The following is a 20,036-nucleotide window of genomic DNA, read 5'->3' as shown; positions in this document are numbered from 1 at the left end:
CTCAACAAAACTGGAAAATCTGGAGGAAATGAACAATTTTCTAGACAGATACCAGGTACCAAATTTAAATCAGGATCAGATAAACCATCTAAATAAATAGTCCCATAATCCCTAAAGAAAAAGAAGCAGTCATTAAAAATCCCCCAACCAAAAAAAGCCCAGGACTAGATGGGTTTAGTGCAGAATTCTATCAGACCTTCAAAGAAGACCTAATACCAATACTTACAAACTATTCCACAAAATAGAAACAGAAGAAACACTACCCAATTCATTCTTTAAAGCCACAATTACACTTAAACCAAAAAGGACACAAAGACCCAACAAAGAAAGAGAACTTCAGACCAATTTCTCTTATAAATGTTCATGCAAAAATAGTCAATAAAATTCTTGCGAACTGAATCTAAGAACACATCAAAACAATCATCCATCATGATTAAGTAGGCTTCATCCCAGGGACACAGGGATGGTTCAATATACAGAAATCCATCAACAAAATCCACTATGTAAACAAACTCAAAGATGAAAACCACATGGTCACCTCATTAGATGCTGAGAAAGCATTTGACAAAATTCAATGACCCTTCATGTTATGTTAAAAGTCTTGGAAAGATCAGGAATTCAAGATCCTTACCTAAACATAGTAAAAACAATATACAACAAACCTGTAGCCAGTATCAAGTTAAATGGAGAGAAACTTGATGGAATAACACCAAAATCAGGAACTAGACAAGGTTGTCCATTCTTTCTCCCTACCTAATCCATACAGTACTTGAAATCCTAGCCAGAGCAATTAGACAACAAAAAGAGGCCAAAGGGATACAAACTGGAACAGAAGGAGTCAAAATACTATTTGCAGATGATATGATATATACTTAACTGACCCTAAAAATTCACCAGAGAACTCCTGAACTGATAAACAACATCAACAAAGTGGCTGGATATAAAATTAACTCAAACAAATCAATATCCTTCCTCTACTCAAAGAATAAACAGGCTAAAAAAGCAATTAGGAAAGTGACACCCTTCACAATAGCCACAAATAATATAAAGTACCTTGGGGAAGATCTCAGAAGATTGAAAGATCATGGATTGACAGGATCAATATAGTAAAAATGGTCATCTTGCCAAAAACAATCTACAGATTCAGTGCAATAACCATCAAAATCCCAACTCAATTCTTCAGAGTTAGAAAGAATGATTTGCAAACTCATTTGGAATAACAAAAAATCCAGGATAGCCAAAATTATCCAGAACAATAAAAGAAATTCCAGGGTAATCAACATCACTAACCTCCAGCTGTATTACAGAGCCATAGTGATAAAAATTGCCCAGTATTAGTACAGAGACAGGCAGGTAGATCAGTGGAATAGAATTGAAGACCCAGAAATGAACCCACACACCTATGGTCACTTGATCTTTGACAAAGAAGCTAAAACCATCCAATGGAAAAAAGACAGCGTTTTCAACAAATGGTGCTGGTTCAACTGGAAATCAGCATTATCTCCTTGTAAAAAGATCAAGTCCAAGTGGATCAAAGACCTCCACATAAAACCAGATACACTGAAACTAATAGAAGCGAAAGTGGGCAAGAGCCTCAAATACATGGGCACAGGGGAAATTTTTCTAAATAGAACATCAGTGGCTTATGCTCTAAGATCAAGAATAGACAAGTGGGACCTCATAAAACTTCAAAGCTTCTGTAAGGCAAAGGACACTGTCACGACAACAAAACAGCAACCAACAGATTGGGGAAAGGTCTTTACCAATCCCACATCCCATAGAGGGCTTATATCCAATATATACAGAGAACTCAAGAAATTAGAATCCAGAGAGCCAAATAACTCTATTTAAAAGATGGGCTATAGAGCTAAACAAAGAATTCTCAACTAAGGATTATCAAATGGCAAAGAAGCACATAAAGAAATGTTCAACATCCTTAGTCATCAAGGAAATGCAAATCAAAACAACCATAATAATATACCATCTCACACAAGTCATAATGGCTAATATCAAAAACTCAGGTGACAGCAGATGCTGGTGAGGATGGAGAGAAAGAGGAACACTCCTTGTTGGTAGGATTGCAAGCTGGTATAACCACTCTGGAAATCAGTCTCGAAGTTCCTCAGAAAAAAAGTACCCAGCTATATCACTCCTGAGCATATACCCAAAAGAGGCTCCAACACATAACAAGGACACATGCTCTACTGTGTTCATAGCAGCCTTATGTACAAAAGCCAGAACCTGGAAGGAACCCAGATGTCCTACGACAGAGGAATGGATACAGAAAATGTGGTACATCTACACAATATTGTACTACTCAGCTATTAAAAACAATGACTTCATGAAATTCTCAGGCAAATGGATGGAACTAGAAAATATCATCCTGAGTGAGGCAACCCAATCACAAAAAAACACGTATGATATGCACTCACCAATAAGCAGATTAGCCCAAAAGCTCAGAATACTCAGGAAACAATTCACAAACCACATGAAGCTCAAGAAGGACCTTCTTAGAAGGAGGAACAAAAATACTCACAGTAGGGAATACAGAGACAAAGTGTGGAGCAGACACTGAAAGACCATCCAGAGACTGTCCCACCTGGGGATGCAGCCCATATACAGACACCAAACTCAGACAATATTGTTGATGCCAAGAAGTACAAGCTGATAGGAGCCTGATTTAGCTGTCTCCTGAGAGGTTCTGTCAGGGCATGACAAATACAGAGGTGGATGCTCACAGCCAACCATTGAACTGAAATAGAGTCCCCAGTGGAGGAGAGAAAGGACTGAAGTAGCTGTAGGGGTTTGCAATCCCGTAAGAATACAATATCCACCAACAAGACTACCCAGAGCTCCCAGGGACTAAACCACCATCCCAAGAGAACACGGGGATGGACCTATGGCTCCATCTGTATATGTAGCAGAGGATGGCCTTGTTGGGCATCAATGGGAGAAGAGGCCCTTGGTCCTGTCAAAACTTGATGCCCCAGTGTAGGGGACTGTCAGGGTGGGGAGGTGGAAGGGAGTGGGTGGGTGAGGGAGCACCCTCATAGAAGCTGTGTGGGGTGGGATAGCAGGTTTTTGGAGGGGCAACCAGGCAATGAGATAACATTTAAAATGTAAATAACAAATTCAATTAAAAAAAAAGAACTCATCAAACTCCTCCCCTCGGATCTTAACTATGCAGAAGAGGAGGAAGAAATATCATAAGGACCAGTGGGGATGGATGACACTAAGAAACAGTGTCTTCCAGACACAACACGACCTATATATGAACTCACAGAGGCCTGCACAGCTTCAACCCAGAAGAAGTCCCAGTTCCTAACAAGAATCAATTCACAACCACTTCCAAAGAAAAACTCATTTTCTCTAATCAAGTACCACCGGGTATACAAGCCACACTGAAGTGCCCTGGCTCACAGTGGACGGCCAACACAAGAAAATTCAGTGTTTGCGAGGGGGTATCCTATACTGTTTTTTGTTGTTGTTTTTGTTTGTTTTTTAAATATCACTGATGTTTTGCTTGTATACTATGGTTTTTGACTTGTGTTTTTATAGGATTTATAAGTGCCTGACTGCCTGTCTGTTGTTATGCTTTTCCTTTGTTGCTGCTTTTTTTAAAAATATTCTGGTTTGTTGATTTGTTTGCTAAATAGAGGGAAAAGGATGGAATTGGGTGAGTGAGGAGGTGGGGAGGAGATGGGGAGGAGAAACTGATATACTGCATGGAAAACTTTATTTTTAATAAAAGTACAGTAACATTAATAGAAAAAAAGGGAATGAGTAATTTCATATAAAAAAGAGGTCTCAAGCCAGGTCTCAAGTGAGAGTGAAGTTGCTTGACACCAAACCTGATGACTGAATCTTACTGCCAGGAACCACATGGTAGGAGAAACAACTACTATATTTTAGTCCTGTGACTAAAACATGTGCCTACCTCCCACACGAATACATAAATGTAAAATAAAAACAAATTGTTTTACAGAGGTAAGTCTCCTAGGAATATTTGTATTAACATTATACATGAGGAAAATTCAAATATTTCAAGTGAGAAGAAAATTTGTTGTCAAGATAACAACAAAATGTGAAAGGAAAACTGTTATGACAGTGATCAAAAACATCTTGAGTATTAAGAAAACAAGTATATTAAATAACAATATACCTCTAACAAATTGTTTTATTTCTTAATGAATGAAGAAAAATGATTGATGTAAAAATGCATCAGATCCAGAAAAGCAAAACTTATCAAAGGTCTAGATGTGGGAGTTTCCCAGTTGTAAAGAAAACTCCCGACAAATGAGGTGATCAGTAGACTAGACATACTGAAAAGAAAGCTCGGTAAACAGGGGAAATAGATTCAGGAAAATTACCCAAAAAGCACAAAGAGATCTCAAAATGCTTAATATTGAATAGGAAAAGACACAAAATTTAAATAAGAAATTTCATACATTAGAGCTCTAGAAAAAAAAATGGTTCTAAGTTTTGCTTCTACTCCAAAATGTAAAAGAACTTGAAGTTACTACTCTTATCCTTATAACCAAAACCAGGTAATCCAAACACTGTTGAGTATGCCTTCCACAAGTCCTACCATTAAGAAAAACTATTTTCGGGGGTTGGGGATTTAGCTCAGTGGTAGAGCGCTTACCTAGGAAGCGCAAGGACCTGGGTTCGGTCCCCAGCTCTGAGAAAAAAAAAAAAAAAGAAAAGAAAAACTATTTTCTCCAAATAATAATTTTATCAAGTCTTAACAGATCTAGAGGAGAAAAAAAAATATTCCACATAGGCACCTCTAGTTTGAGGGTCCCTTAAACCTTGGTATCAACTGATAAACCTCTTTTCCCTCCACATTTATAACTACATCAGTGTACCTTCAGAATAACAGAAGATTACTGTTCAAAGAGCATTTGGCCGCAGACATTGTTTAATGAGGCTTTAGGCAAACACAAAAACAAAAGAGACAAGGGAAGGCTACTGGAAGCAGTTCTAGCCTCTGATATAACAAATAAAGTAATAAACAACCCTATACAGAAAGACAGGAGGTTGGCCAATCTATAAACAGGAAAAATTATAAAGTATTGAAAACCAGTTTTTTAAAAATTGGCCTAAAAAAAAGATCACTTGAGAGGAGCAGGAGGTAAGAGACCAGCAAAAGAGCACAGAAGGGGCATATACTCAAAAACTGTTCCACCATTCCCACAGGGCCCTTTCTCAACTATGTTAGTGTCAGCTTTATCCATAACCAGAAACTGGAAACAACCTAAATGTCCCTTAACTGAAAAATAGGTTAAAAAAATGGTTCAATCACGTAATGGAATACTACTCAGCTGTTACAACAAGAGCATCATGGATTCAGTAGGAAACAGATGAGCCTAGAAAATACCTTCCTGAATGAAGTAACCAAAACCCAAAAAAGAACATACATGGACGGTATGTACTCACTTGTACGTGGATTTTAGCCATAAAATACAGGATACCCACACTGTACTCTACAGACCCAAAGAAGCTAAATAACTTCTCTGAAGGGAAAATAAAATATGTATTACTTATATCAAAGGTGGATGGAGGGAGGAAACTGGGTAGGAAAGGGGATGTAGAGGAGAACAAGGTGTTGTGTGGGGGATCATATATAGGGAGAGCAGAAGAGAAAAAAGGGGATTTGGCAGGGTGGGGCGAATCTCTAAGACATGCCAGAGACCTGGAATGGGGAAGCTCCAGGGGGACACTGGGGGCGACTCTAGCTGAGACTCCTAACAATGAGGGATACAATCCTGAAGTAGATACTTCCTGCAGCCAGGCAGGACTCTGGGAGGAGGGACAAGGACAACAACCCACCAGCAAAACCTTCAAACCAAAATGTGTCCTGCCTATGAGATGTGCAGGGACAAAGACAGAAAAGAGATGAGGAAATGAACAACCAATGACTGCCCCAAATTGAGACCCATCCCATGGGTAAGAAAGGATCCCTGGCACTATTAATGATCCTCCGTTATGTTTGCCTACCATAACTGTCCTCTGAGAGGCTCCACTTAGCAGTCAATGGAAAGAGATGTAGAGACGCACAGTCAAACATTAGACGGAACTTGGGGAGTCTCATAAGAGAGTTGGAGGAAAACTTGAGGAACCCAAAGACGGCAGGAACTCCACAGGAAGACCAACAGAGTCAACTAACCTGGACCCTTGGGACTCCCAGAGACTGAATCACCAACCAAAGAGCAAGCAGGGTCTGGACCTTGGCCCCTGCACACTATGTAGCAGATGAGCAGCTTGGTCTTGATGAGGGTCCTCCCACAACAGAAACACAGGCTGTCCCTGAATCCACTGCCTGCCTGCCTGCCTGCCTGCCTGCCTGCCTGCCTGCCTGCCTGCCTGCCTGCCTGCCTGCCTCCCTGACTGTGAATCCTGTTCTCTTGGTTGCAGTAGTGGGAGAGGATGCGCATAATCCTGCAGTGATGTGATATGTGATGGATACCTAGAAGTGGGGCTCCCCCTTCTCAAATGGGAGGATGATTTGCATGAGAGAGTACTGGGAGGAGGAAGGGCACAGATATTGTGAGAGCACGCCTAGGGTGTATCAGGGAGAGACTGTGGAAGAAGAAGATTAAATAAGAACCAAGTAAAAATATGTACATCTATATGAAAAGGCTGTAATCAATCCCGGAACTTTGTATACTAACTTAAGAAAAAAACTACAAAGACTAAGCCGATCCAGGACACACAATATTTACAACCAAGTTTACAAAAGAATATCACTTAACAGAATACATTGTAGTATAAACTAGACCATGAAAATGACAAACAGAAGACCTTAGATAAAAGGATCAAACACATCAGAAGATAAACAAGAATGGGGACATCTTTCAAAAGCTAAAAACAAAAAAAAAAAACAAAAAAAAAACCAATATATTCCCAAGATGTGATATAAAATATATTGGAGAGTTCAAATCTTATTCTCATTTATCAACAGAAAATTTATCCCTGCGAAAAAATTATGGATATAGCACTAATCAAAACCAGAAAAGCAAACAAAACAAAAAACCTGGCTAAAGTAGAACTCAACGGAAAATTACTTTGAAAAATGGATTTCTTTTTTGTTTTGTTTCTCATTTTGCTTATTCACTTTACATCCTACTCACTACCCTTCCTCCAGGTCAACCCCTCGAACAATACTTCTCCACCCCCTCTCCTCTGAGGAGTACTCCTGCCCACTCCTGCACATCAGATCTCTGCAGGGCTAGGGACGTCCTCTCCCACTGAGCCCAGCTAGAACAACGCATCTCACAAACAGGCAATAGCTTTTGGGATAGCCCTGGCTCCACTTGTTCAATAGCCATGACCAAACTACACATCTGCTACCTATGGGCAGGGAGGTCTAGATCCAGTCAGTAGATTCTTATTTGGTTGGTAGTTCAGTCTCTGAGACCCGCAATGGCCCAGGCTAGTTGGCTTTGTTGGTCTTCCAGTGGAGTTCTTATCCCATTCGGGTCCCAATCCTTCCCCCAACTCTTGTGTAAAGAGTCCCCAAGCTCCATCCACTCTTTGGCTGTGGGTCTCTGTACCCTTCTGAGTCAGCTGCTGGATGAAACCTCGCAGAGGACAACCATGTTAAGCATTCATTCAAGAAAAAATTTTTTTTAAAAAAAGTAGTCAAAAGTGGCAGAGTAAAGGCCTTCAAATAGACCTGCAACTCCATACACACAGTACCACAACTAATAAAAACAAACGTGGTTCTACTGTCAACTGAGATCGGTAACATGGCTACATCTGTGTTGAAGATTCAGGAGGGTGACTGATTAAAACATAATTGTAGAGACAGAATGTTACAAATTGACAGAGAAAATTATCCTAGGCTATCTTTATTGCCCTTTTATAATTATTTATTACCAAACCCTGTATTAGACCTAACATGGTTGCAACTATTAAGCAAAATTTTAGGATATACTATTTTTTGTAAACTATCAGCTTCCACTAGCCCTAAAGCTAAAAATAAGGTAGCATCTAAAATCCATAAAGAGAATTTCCACTTATCTGATATTCCTCTACCAATCAATTCAGTAAATGCACTGATGTATGGATCCTTTTGCTCTATAGCTATAGACGTTCATTTGTCCTCCTGCACCATCAAACATGCTCGTGGCAATCTGAACAATCATATTTGGCTCAGAATCAACTACTTCATTCCATCTAGATACAAAACTAAGAACTAGTTATATAAATATAATGTCTATAATGACATTTTATCTGTAAGTGATGACATAAGTAATGGTGGTTCCTGCTCTAAGATTACAATGGAGCTGGAAACATTTCATCCCATGCAACAGTGTGGCCTTTGTAACACTGAAGCATGATACATTATTCATGTATTTGTGGTAATGTTGGTGTTAAACAGAGCAGTGCTACCCACTGTATAAGATTATAAAATATACCATTATGTAGGGTACATAGTATTTAATGACAATAAAACTGTTACTTGTTCATGTATTACAGTATACTAGAACATGTTATTCCCATACATTTAAACAAAATTATTGTAAATTACATGCCCTGTTACATCATGTTACTTCACCATCTCATATTTACCATATAGACTGGATTGCATCAAGAGATGAGATAAGGTTCCTAGCTTTATTGTCTATACTTACATAAATATATTCTATAATATTCACATAAAGATAAAGTTCCTAAAAACATATTTCTAAGACTATGGTCCTGTTTTTAAGCAACACATTATTCTATTTGAGATCCTGAAAATTTTACCAAGTGACTGCAACGCCCAAAGAGGATTCATTTAAGGACAAAGACAAATTTGATTAAGAAGAAAGATTTCTTAAGTTTTTACTTGTAATCCATACTCTCAGAGCAGTGCAGCTGGGCCCTTTCTGCTTCATCTCATAAAGACTATAGTCAGTCACTGTCTGATCTGCATGGTGTTGTCTGACTGTTGCCCACAGCTGAAGGATATTCCCCACATTCCCCACATGCTTGATAAGAGGTAATAGAGTGCAGAAACCTACTACTGTCAAGTTTTAACTATGTGGAAGTAGGGAAGATAGTAAGAGTTAGAACAAACCACAGGCTGAACAAATAAAAACCTTGGGAATTCTGTATCCACAGGGGCTTGACTATCCACATGCAAAGGGTTATATAGGGGAAAGACTATAAAGCACAGCTCAAGCTTCACCTCTGACCTTGAAACTATGCCCAGGCAGGAAACAAAGATAACAGAAGTTGTTTCCTGCTCAGTAGTGAAAGTATGTTCCAAACAGAACCACAAAGCAAAGAGGAAAGATTTATCATTCCAAGCATTTTAAGACAATCTCAAACAAATCATTAGCTGACTAGTACCCTGAGTAAAGATTTCAGTGGCCACAATACAGTATTGCTTCTGAAAATTCACTAAAGCAAGAAGAAAAAACGGCAAATAACACTAATGCATATAAACAAAGAATAAGGTAAAAATCTGATTTCTGAATTATCACCCTTACTTAAAAGTATAGTTCTAAGAGACAAACACAAATAAAAACCTATAAAGATTAAAAAAAAAAACACTATGAGCAAAACTAAGGGTGGAACTAATGAATTTACAAAAGAAAAAAAGACTCGCCCATCAGTTACTTATATTACCAACAGTCTGATCTTGGGTGGTTCGATTTAACAGTCCTTAAACTTTAGAACAGTTCAAAAGCAGTATGTACTTAGGAGAAACCATACTTCAATTCTAGTGTTTTATCAGGCTAAAGAAACTGCAGTAAACTATGCTGTCATGACAGGCAGCTGCAACAAGTTCCAGGTTCCAGGTAGGCACATGATCACAGGGATCTTCAGTGTACTGTGTCCACTTTCCAATTACAATGCACTGATTAGGATGTGATTCCATCATCAGAAGAGAACTAGCTGCATATTAATGAGCTTTAAAAAACTGTCTTAGAAGTTTTGAAATTTCGGACATATAATCCCTGAAGGTTGAGATAGGAGGATCACAAAACCAAGGCCATCATAAGCCAAACAATGAGAAACTGTCTCAAAAACAAAGATCAAAGGATAGTTTCAAATTGATTTTTTAAACCACATGAAAAACAGATATATCAAAAACAAACAAACAAAAAACAATCTATAGAAAGAAGCCAAAGAAAATGAGAGAGAGAAAACAACGAGCAGTAAAACTCTCCAAAATGGCTCAACAACAAACCTTGGACAGCTAGGAGCAAAGGACCAAAGGTACAGACATACGCGATAGAAGTCTTTAAAAAAGGTAATGATGAAAGGCACCTTACGGAGATGCCATCAAAGACACTAACACAATAGAGTCCCAGAAGAACAGAAGAAAAAAGTTAAAAGAGTTATTGGCCAAAACCATCTCAACTATGATGAAAACCACTAGCATACACATTCATTGACCTTACCAAATTCCAAATAGAACAAAATAAAAATTTAAACAAATAAATTCTAGAACAACTATGAGAAATCCAATATAATGATATTTTCAAGCGAGGCAGGAAAATTAAAGCATGGACACATCCTCAATTGACTTACTAGCTGAACTGCGTAAGAAACTGGCCTACCACACAAACAGATTAAAGTGGTCTTCAACTCCTCACTCCTGCACACCGCACCATACGGAGATTGTTGGAACCGTTTCAGAACTTCACCTCTTACTCACTCCACACGCATCCTTTTTATTTTACTTTCTATTATTTAATCTCCATTCTTGTGTTTACAGTAATGATGGTTTTGCTTGATTGCTGAGTTAGGTTTCAGGACTGCCTTTGTGTTTCTCTACCCAGTTTACTATAAACCACTGTTCACTACACTGTTAGTCACCTCTTAAATACTCCTTACTCCTACAGTTTTTCTTCTCTCTCTCCTTCTTAGCCTCTTTGTACCTTCATAGATTTAACAACCCCTAAAGTCTGTAAACCCTAAGAGTAAAACCAACACCCCAGCTACTTTACCCACCTAGATTTTGTTTTCTTTTTCAAGATTAATATTTAATCTTTATCCTTACCCTCCAACTCCTTATTTTATTATCTAAAATATGAGAATTCTCTATACCACCCTTGGCTGTTTATCCTCCCAGTTACTAAATTCAAATGAAGCTATGGCTTTAACTGACTAGTGTAACACCTGTAATATCAAGAAGCTTGCTTTGGCAATTAATATCCTACCCAGGGAATAACAGAGTTTACACCCTGAGCTCCTAGACTGAGTATGAATATAGCAAACATTTCAACTGAATGAATGAAAACTGACAAATAAAACCAAACAAAGTTATACCAGATGCAAAAGAAAAAGAAAAAAATATAACGTTTTTTCAAAATCACTGAGCCTACAGTCATAGTACCTAGTAATACTAAGTTGAGATTCATCCCAGAGAACTAAGTATGTTAAAATAAATCAAAGAAAAACAAAGTTACTGAGGACACAAACAGCTGAATGAAATAAGCAGGGCAAAGCCAGATACAAAAGAATTCAACACAGATTTAAAAAAAAAAAAGCCAAAATTCTAGATATTAAAAAAGCATAGTAAGACAAGTAAAAAGCTCTTAGAAGGTCTCAACCAATAGCACAGATCAAAGAGACACAATATCTGGGGATGAAAAAAAGTAGAACTAGGACAACTAGACAGAGACAAAGCTTTAACAATAAGAAAGTTACAGTGGAAATAAGACATAAAAAAAATTCTGAAAGGACCAAACTTATCATGGTAGGGATAAAAAAAGAGAACCCAGTTCATTCTAAAGGCATATGGAAGCAATTCTAAGAGACTGCTAATCCTAAGAGAATTTCTCCAGATGTAGGAAGAGCTTGAGGCCAAGGTTGAGGTTGTGGAATGAACAAGGAAGGACAAATAGAAAGCACGTCAGTGGGAAGTTACATACTGACACACTAAACAGACCAAACCTATGAATAATGAACATAGAAAAGTCTGGAGAGATGGCTCAGCGGTTAAGAGCACCTGACTGCTCTTCCAGAGGTCCTGAGTTCAATTCCCAGCAACCACATGGTGGCTCACAACCATCTGTAAAGAGATCCGATGCCCTCTTCTGGTGTATCTGAAGACAGCTACAGTGTACTTATATATAATAAATGAATAAATAAATCTTAAAAAAAAAAAAAAGTCTGAAAGGCACAGAAAACATTGTTAAAATGGATCATGATGGAAAATTTCCCAGAATTAGGGGAAGAGGTGCTAATTCAAACACAGGAGGCATTTAGAATACCAATGGGGGGTTGTGGGGAGACAAAGAGACAAAGAAAAGAGAACCTCCCTTGATCATGTGATAAATAAAACACTAAACATACAAAATAAAGTTTGAAAATAGCAAAGGAAAAATCCAAGACATAGAGAGGCCCATTAGAATTTAAAATTTAAAAGCCAAGCAGCCTGTTTAGGTGTATTTCAAGTTATGAAAGACAACTGCCAATCCAGACAGGCATACTAATAAAACAATCAGTCATCATTGAAGAAAAAAGTAAAACTTTATGTAATAAAATGTTTTTAAAAGGCTAAAAAAAATTATGACTACTAAAATATAAAGAAAAAACTTGAAAGAATCCTTTGGACTTAAAAGAAAAACAAAATTATCTGTAAGGCCACAGGACATAAATAATACTAGAATAATAGTTAATCAAGACAGGAAGAAGGGTAAAAAAACCAAATGCTACAAAATCAACAAAGTAACAGGAATCAATACATACCTTTTAAGATTAACTGTGATTATTAATGGTCTCTGAAACTGCTAGAAAAAAAAGTAGGGAGCACATGTCAAGATATAGGTATCGGTAAGAACTTTCTGAATAGGACTCCAATCGCTCAAGAATAATCAACAAACCTGAGCTCATAAAATTAAATGTAAAAAGCATTTTGTACAACAAATGAAACCATCAATCAAGAGCCTCAGAATGAGGAAATCTTTGCCAGCTATATATCCAACACAGGATTAGTAGTTAGAATATACAAAGAACTCAAGTAGCAAACATCAAGGAAACAAACTTTTAAAAATGGGCCATGGAACTAAGCAAAGTTCTTAAAGGAAAAAATACAAATGGCTAATAACATTTTTAAGTGTTCAATACTATCAGACAGCAGGAAAATGCAAATTTACAGTACTTCAAAATTCCATTTCACCCCAGTCAGAATGGCTTTCATTAACAAAATAAATGACAAAAAAAAAAAAAAAATGCTGGCAAGAGTGTGGGGAAAGAGGAATTCTTTTTGGTGGTGAGAACATAAAACCGTGTAGCCACTACAGAAATCAATGAAGTGGTTTCTCAAAAACCTGAAAAAAGATACAGCACTCCTGGGCATATATACCCAAAGGACTCCATAGACGCCTACAGAAATACATCGACGTCCATCGTCATTGTTGCCCTTCATGAAGCTTACTAATGTCTCTCGACTAATGAATGAATAATGAAAATGTTGAACACATACACAGTGGAATATGTTTAGAGATGGGGAGATGATAGAATTTGCAGGGAAGCGGATGGAACTGAAATACATAGTAAATGGGACAACCCGTGCCCAGAAAGAAAGCACAGCCCATCTTCCTTCTCATCCATGGTCTCAGCTGTGCACTGTTAGAGCTGATATCTGAATGCGGAGTCCATAGTGCTCAGGAAGCTAGAAAGTGCTCGTGAGAGGTGAAAAGGGAAGAGACCTTACGGGCTTCACGGATGAAATATACTTGCTAAGGTTTAAGTGGGGATAGGGAAAGGGGACAGGGAAGGAGTGCTGAGAGGTAGGTTAAGCAAACTCAGATAAGATGGAAAGTCCTTAAGAAACCTACTACTTTATAAGCTAATTAAAAGATATAATTCAAAAGAAAAAGTAAGTTTGAACACAGGTACCCTGCTTGGATGGACAATGCTTCTCAGAAGACATGGATTATTAAAATAAAATCTCAGTGGCCGGCATGGAATAACTCCCTACAAGTTAATGGTCAGGGGACCCAGAGGTCCCAAAACAACACAATCTATTGCCATTGTTCTTGGTTGCCAAAGATAACTAGATAGTAAGAACCTACTGCTAAACACACAAACCATTTTGTTTGCAGAACGAAGAAAAATCAAGTTGTAACTGGCCTGAAAATAGTCTCCCTGGTGGCTGGTGTCCAGAGTACTGGATGGTGCCACTGGAGGAGAAAAAGTCATAAATATACTACCCAACAGAGTACCCAGAGTGCTACAATACCTGCCAGGAAGCGTGCCCACTGGTACGACGGAAGCATGAGGATTATGGGAGTAAACAACTGCTTTCTGATTGGGTCAAAGTCGGCTCTCACAGAAGGATGTGCCAGGCATGGTAAATCTTAGTCAAATGTGACTTATGCTTTGTTACCCAGACATTCTGTCAATCTACCTTCTAAACTTTGTTTGTACCCATATATTAGTGCTGCTGGCAGCCTTGGACAAAAAATACACTCCATGCAGTGGGCAACAGTTTATTATACAGAGACTCATAACTGGTCAAAGGGCTGAGAATAAGTGACTATTGAGTGTTTGGCCTTAAATTTTTATCAATCCTCTGACCCCCAAGGTTCAGAAAGATAGAACTGGGAGCAGAAACAATTTCAGCTAGAAGCCAGAAGGAGTACTGTGAAATGTTGTCAACTAAACATGATATCGTGGTTGTACTTGTGAACTCAATGTAACCATGGTTACCCACATAAGACCTACACAGATCAAGCCAGCATCAATCAACATTCCAAAAAAAAAACAAAGGCCACTAATTAGAAACCAGTGAATCCCCCTCCCAAACATGAATGTAGGACGAGAACACACTGGGATGGAGTGCAGGGAGAAATGTAAAGGGAGCTGGGGGGAAGGGGGGTGGGGGAGGAGGCAAATATAATCAATTGTATCCAGGTATGAAACTGTCAGAGAATTTTTTAAAATGAAAGTATTGGGGGTAAGAGCTAATGTCCCATGGAAACGGAACCCAGGAGTGCCTGGCTGTAGTTATATCAAAACATTAAATTAAAAAAAATTATAAGAAAATGAAATCATCATATAAAGATAAAAAGATGAAGAATATGAAACAATTATAAAATACACATGTATCAAACACCAACTTCATTATCCCATGTTCACTAATGAACAGAACAGCCAAAGAGAAAACAGAAACATCAGAGTTGAAGTATGCTGTAGACCAAATACACCTAATAGACATTTATAGTATTTCACTCTACCATAGAATACATTCTGCTCAACAGCACAGAGAACATTCACCAGGATAGCCTATAACTTATTACATCACAAAATACTTCTCAACAAAGTTGAAAAAGATTCTCTGACCACATGAAACTTTTAAAAGAACTACAAAAATTATGAACATATAAGAATTAAATAACATGTCACCCAAACCTTCTAGTTTTAAGAACTTATGTGAAACTTACGCGTTTCTCGTAATAAAATGAAACTATAACATTACCAAAACTTGATACAGCAAAAGTAGTATTAAGAACTTATACCAAAAATGTAAAAACATTTTACATAAGCAACCGATTGATGAACGAGAAAAAACAAATGAGCTTAAACTTAGTAGATTGAAAGAATAAAGATGAGATTTAAAATAAAATTTTAAAAATAATAAAGATTCACAAAACACTTTATAAATAGAATAAATTTTATGTGTACTAAAGAAATAGAATAGCTCAGGAAATGAAAAGATATGAAAAAAGTGGTATTATACCAATACCTAGCAGACCATTAGGAAATCTTATGAACCTGTATATGCAACACAAAGCAAACAAACTATCAAATCTGCACGAAAAACCCCTGAACACACATAACCCAGGCAGAATAAGCTGATAGCAAGCAACAAAACTGATTCAGAATGAGACTAGATCGCTATCTTTCACCAGTCAGAAAAACAATTCCAAAGAATTACTATATAAAACTATGATAGTATGAGAAAATATAGGGTAGTTGCTTTGGAATAATAATATAACCAAAGACTTTTGTATATGACATCAAAATCACAAATCAAAAGAAAAAAAACAGAAATTCATCTTTATGAAAACAATCAGTACAATAAAGAGGCAGCCTACAAAGGAAGATCTGCAAACTATTAATCCAATAAGGAATTAATATCTAAACAAAAATATCGCTTGAGCAATATTTGAAGCAAGCCTGCTAAGAACATCAAGAGATACTATCTCGAAAGAAAAAAGGAGAAAGAAAAATATTTCCAATTGTAGATACAAGATGCAACAAAAGGAAAAAATAAGACATATGGCCTTAAATGATTATATTTAAAAATAATAAAGTCTATATGTGAATAATACAACATAAGATAGAAGAAAAAGTTAAAAACTGCTTAAAACAACAGGTAATATAGGTACAAATAGACTCAAAATATATCACGATTTATAGTCACTTTTAACAAATATACCTTTTTTTTCTTTTTATTCAATACAGAAGTAAAAATTAAAAAAAACCAAAACCTGGATGTCCTAGTGCCCTTGATATAATCAACTGTAATGGACAAAGCAGGAGAGTTTAAAGCTCATGTTCAGCTTGGTTCCACTTTGTGGTGATGAAACGGTCTAACAAAACTGAATCATTAACTACTATCAGAGCTCTCAATCTTGATGCTGGACAGATGGCTAAGCTGTGAGAACATCTACTACTCTTGCAGAGGACCCATGTTCAGTTCAGTTCAACATGGGCCACTCGACAACCACCAGTGACTCTAGATGCAGAGGCTTCAGTCCCTCCTCTGGCCTCCATGTACACTGCATCCATAAGCACAAACTCACACACAGGCACACACAAATACATATAGCTATTTTTTAATTCCCAATAATTATTTTATTACTATAAATATATTGAGAAAGTATTTTCCAAAAGATTATACACGAATAATGACAGTTTTACCAAACTATTCTACCGAACTTTCAAGGAACAAATCTACTCAATCATATTACAATTATATGAAAAATACAGAATTTGCCCAATGGTTTTTGGTTTTCTTTTGCTGTTGTTTAGTTTATTTGCTATTGTTGTTGTTACTGTTTTTCTGAAACACAATCTCACTATATAACCCTGGCTGGCCTGCAACTTGCTATGTTGAGGTACCTGGGGGGCTCGGAACTCACTGAGTTAGATCAGCCTGCTTCTGCTTTCCAAGTGCTGGGAGATTAAATTTGTAAAACACCATACCTTAAGTAAGAATAGCAAACTGAACAAGTTTGAAATCCTTAAAGATGTTTTTGGGAGCCAAGTTCTATGCTTTCTTAGTGCACTGCCCTTGTTTAGACCTTTATCTAGTTATTTCTACTAGAAAATTCCTGTAACTGTTTATGTAGGTGACAAAATAGATCATGGCAACCACAGTGTAACTACCATGTAACTGTTTACCAAGGAAAACATAACTAGCTTTATGCAGCTTGCTATAGTATTTGCGACTTACCTGAAACATGGTAAGCCCTAGCCAAGACTAACAATTACTCAACTGCACTATTTCAGTCACTCTGCATGAAAACAGGCAAACAAAAAAGCAGCTCTTAAGTAGCATAAACTTAACTGAAACTCACAGAAATGCACCTCCCTCTGCCTGAGTGCTGGAATTAAAGGCTTGTGCCAGCTCTCTCTTCAGTTTGCAAATGCCATCAATCAGAGGGGCTGCTCATTCCTACTGTATCTCACAGGGCCACTAAAATACCACGGCCACTTCTCTTTCTTTCATTATGGGTAAAATTCCACAATGTATCTAAAACTTGACTTAGAAATCATTTCAAATGTTATGTTCCTGTGTATATAAAGCTGCCATTTGTTAAGGACATTTCATTTCAACAACTGCTTAAAAAATTTTTTTTCTAAAGGCAGGAAAGGCTCTAGCTTTCTTTTCTAAAGTTCCTTGCCCTTCTATATATAATCAGTTGAACAGAAAATGGAACTGAATGAAAACTATGCAGATCCTCAAAAAAGAGAAAACTACTAGTACAGGTTGAACTTTACTACTAAAAATGAGAATTCAGAAATGCAGCTAAACATGGTGACACGTACTTAAGTTTGAAATGTTAACCATAGCTACATTAAAACAAGAATAAAGAAATAAATGCATACTGTTCTGTCAGGCTATGTGTATAGTGCAAAAACCATAAATGAATTATACCCTCAAAAAAACTTGTTATGCATGCATAAATACTAAAAACTCAAAAGAGAAAAGAACCCTATTTAATTTAAATTTATTACAGAACTAATTGACATTTAGTAGAAGGAATGTTCCCATAGGCAAGCACAAAGCTAAGTTACAGCTGGTGATGAATAGCTAACAACAACAGATTAGATTCCTAGAAAGATGTTTTAAATTTCTTAATTCAAATTGTTTTTTGTATAATTAGCACAAAACTAATTGTTGTTTTTCTTTAATCTAGTCTGACAATCTTGATCTTCTTGGTCAAAGAAGAGAAGTGAGTGAGTTTGTTAGTAGGAAAAATGCAACTACAACAAAGTCAACCACAACCACAACCACACGGTAGTTACTTTGATTTTCTTTTTGTTTTTGATGTTGGTGAAGAGCAAACCCAGATCCTTGCACATGCTGGGCAAGCACTTCACCACTGAGTTAAATGCTCAGCTCAAAAGCCACTCACTTTAATATCTAGTTTTATAGACTGCAATAAAATAAAGGACAGTAAAATTTACCAATAATCACAATACCCCATTCCATTGGTAAGATAGCAGAGATCTTTGGAGATGTGAAGGTAACATGGAAAGTCATATAATATTATCATTTGTTATTTCAGGAATATTGCTTGGCTCAAAGATTAAGTCTTCTAGGTTCAATATTAAATTGCTAATTTATCATTTCTATCAATAAATCAGAATGCAGAAAATGGCTGTTCTACAATTAAAATTATTCTTATTAAAAAGAATTACTATATAAATATATATATGAATTATATAAATAATTATTCTTATTAAAGACAATTATAAATAGGTTAAAAATCTAAGATTATAAAACTGATAAACATTCTATAACATTTCAATAAGAACAGATTTGCCATATCATCCTACCTCTGTCTAGATGTTTTTAACGATATAAGATTTAGCATATCATATACAAAATAAAACGAAGCTGGAAGTGGGTGGCTCACATCTGTAATCCCAGCATTTATCTCAACTATTACATTTCCAGTACCTTTAACAAGTCCTCCTCACATTCTTAGTCACACTAAAACTAACCTGTACTTTTAACAAAAATGATCTTTCAAGGCATAAATACTTTAATACAGAGTAATAAATTATCTTTTTTTTTAAGTCACTCACCTGTTAAACCTAGAGTTTGTAGCTGGAAGAGCCGGCCAAGTTCATAAGGCAAAACCCGTAAATAATTGTCATTTAAAAGCAATTCCCTGTTTTAAAAAAAATTTTTTTAAAGATTTGAGTATAATATAGAATGCTTTATCAATACCTGCATTTGCCATTCTTCGTCTTTCTTCTAACACATGATTAGTGATATTTATATTCAAGGCATTTCTTCACACTAATCCCCAAATCCTGTACACTATTATTAAAGTGGTATCATTACTAAATATTTCTATGACTCTCATTCCATAGCAGATTAAATTCAGAGGTATATGAATTGCACATAATGCAAATCAGAGTGGCAGGTGTTATTAGTATTCAAAACCTGTAAGACCTTCAACCAAGCTTAACTTATAGCAGAAAAAAAATTTTTTTTTCAAAACAGGGTTTCTCTGCGTAGCCCTGGTTATCCTGGAACTTGTTCAGTCGATCAGGTTGGCCTTGAACTCACAGAGATCTTCCTGCTGCTGCCTCTTGAGTGCTGACATTAAAAGCATGTGCCATAACCACCGGGCCTAAAGAAAGTAAACTCTTAAACTTGAGGACTAAATTACAATTAGCAGCCAATTGCCTATATGTCATTTACTATAACTAAGTCATATCAAAACACTATGAGAAAAAATTAAAAACACAACGAGAAATTCAAAACAAGACAATATATCACAGAAGCTAATGATAAACAGAAAACATAAGAAGTGGGCTGGCAAGAGGTAAAGTGGGTT

At 36.8% G+C, this 20,036-nt stretch overlaps 1 protein-coding gene across 15 annotated transcripts in view; it reads right to left on the bottom strand.

Annotated features, from left to right (window-relative positions):
* Positions 1 to 20,036, bottom strand: part of Cnot6l (CCR4-NOT transcription complex, subunit 6-like) — a 91,950-nt gene that overhangs the window by 39,831 nt on the left and 32,083 nt on the right. For 12 of the 15 annotated variants that reach the window (XM_087583765.1, XM_087583767.1, NM_001415094.2 and 9 more), the window contains 1 exon segment: positions 19,276 to 19,361. The exons of 2 other annotated variants lie outside the window; for them this stretch is intronic. In XM_087583765.1, coding sequence (XP_087439891.1) covers positions 19,276 to 19,361 — 86 coding nt within the window. 15 annotated transcript variants of the gene reach the window in all.

The sequence above is a fragment of the Rattus norvegicus genome, chromosome 14, assembly GCF_021556685.1.
Source record: "Rattus norvegicus strain SHRSP/BbbUtx chromosome 14, alternate assembly SHRSP_T2T, whole genome shotgun sequence".
Lineage (NCBI taxonomy): Eukaryota > Metazoa > Chordata > Mammalia > Rodentia > Muridae > Rattus > Rattus norvegicus.
Note: the sequence above shows the minus strand (reverse complement) of the source record. Positions and strands in the feature narration are given on the sequence as shown.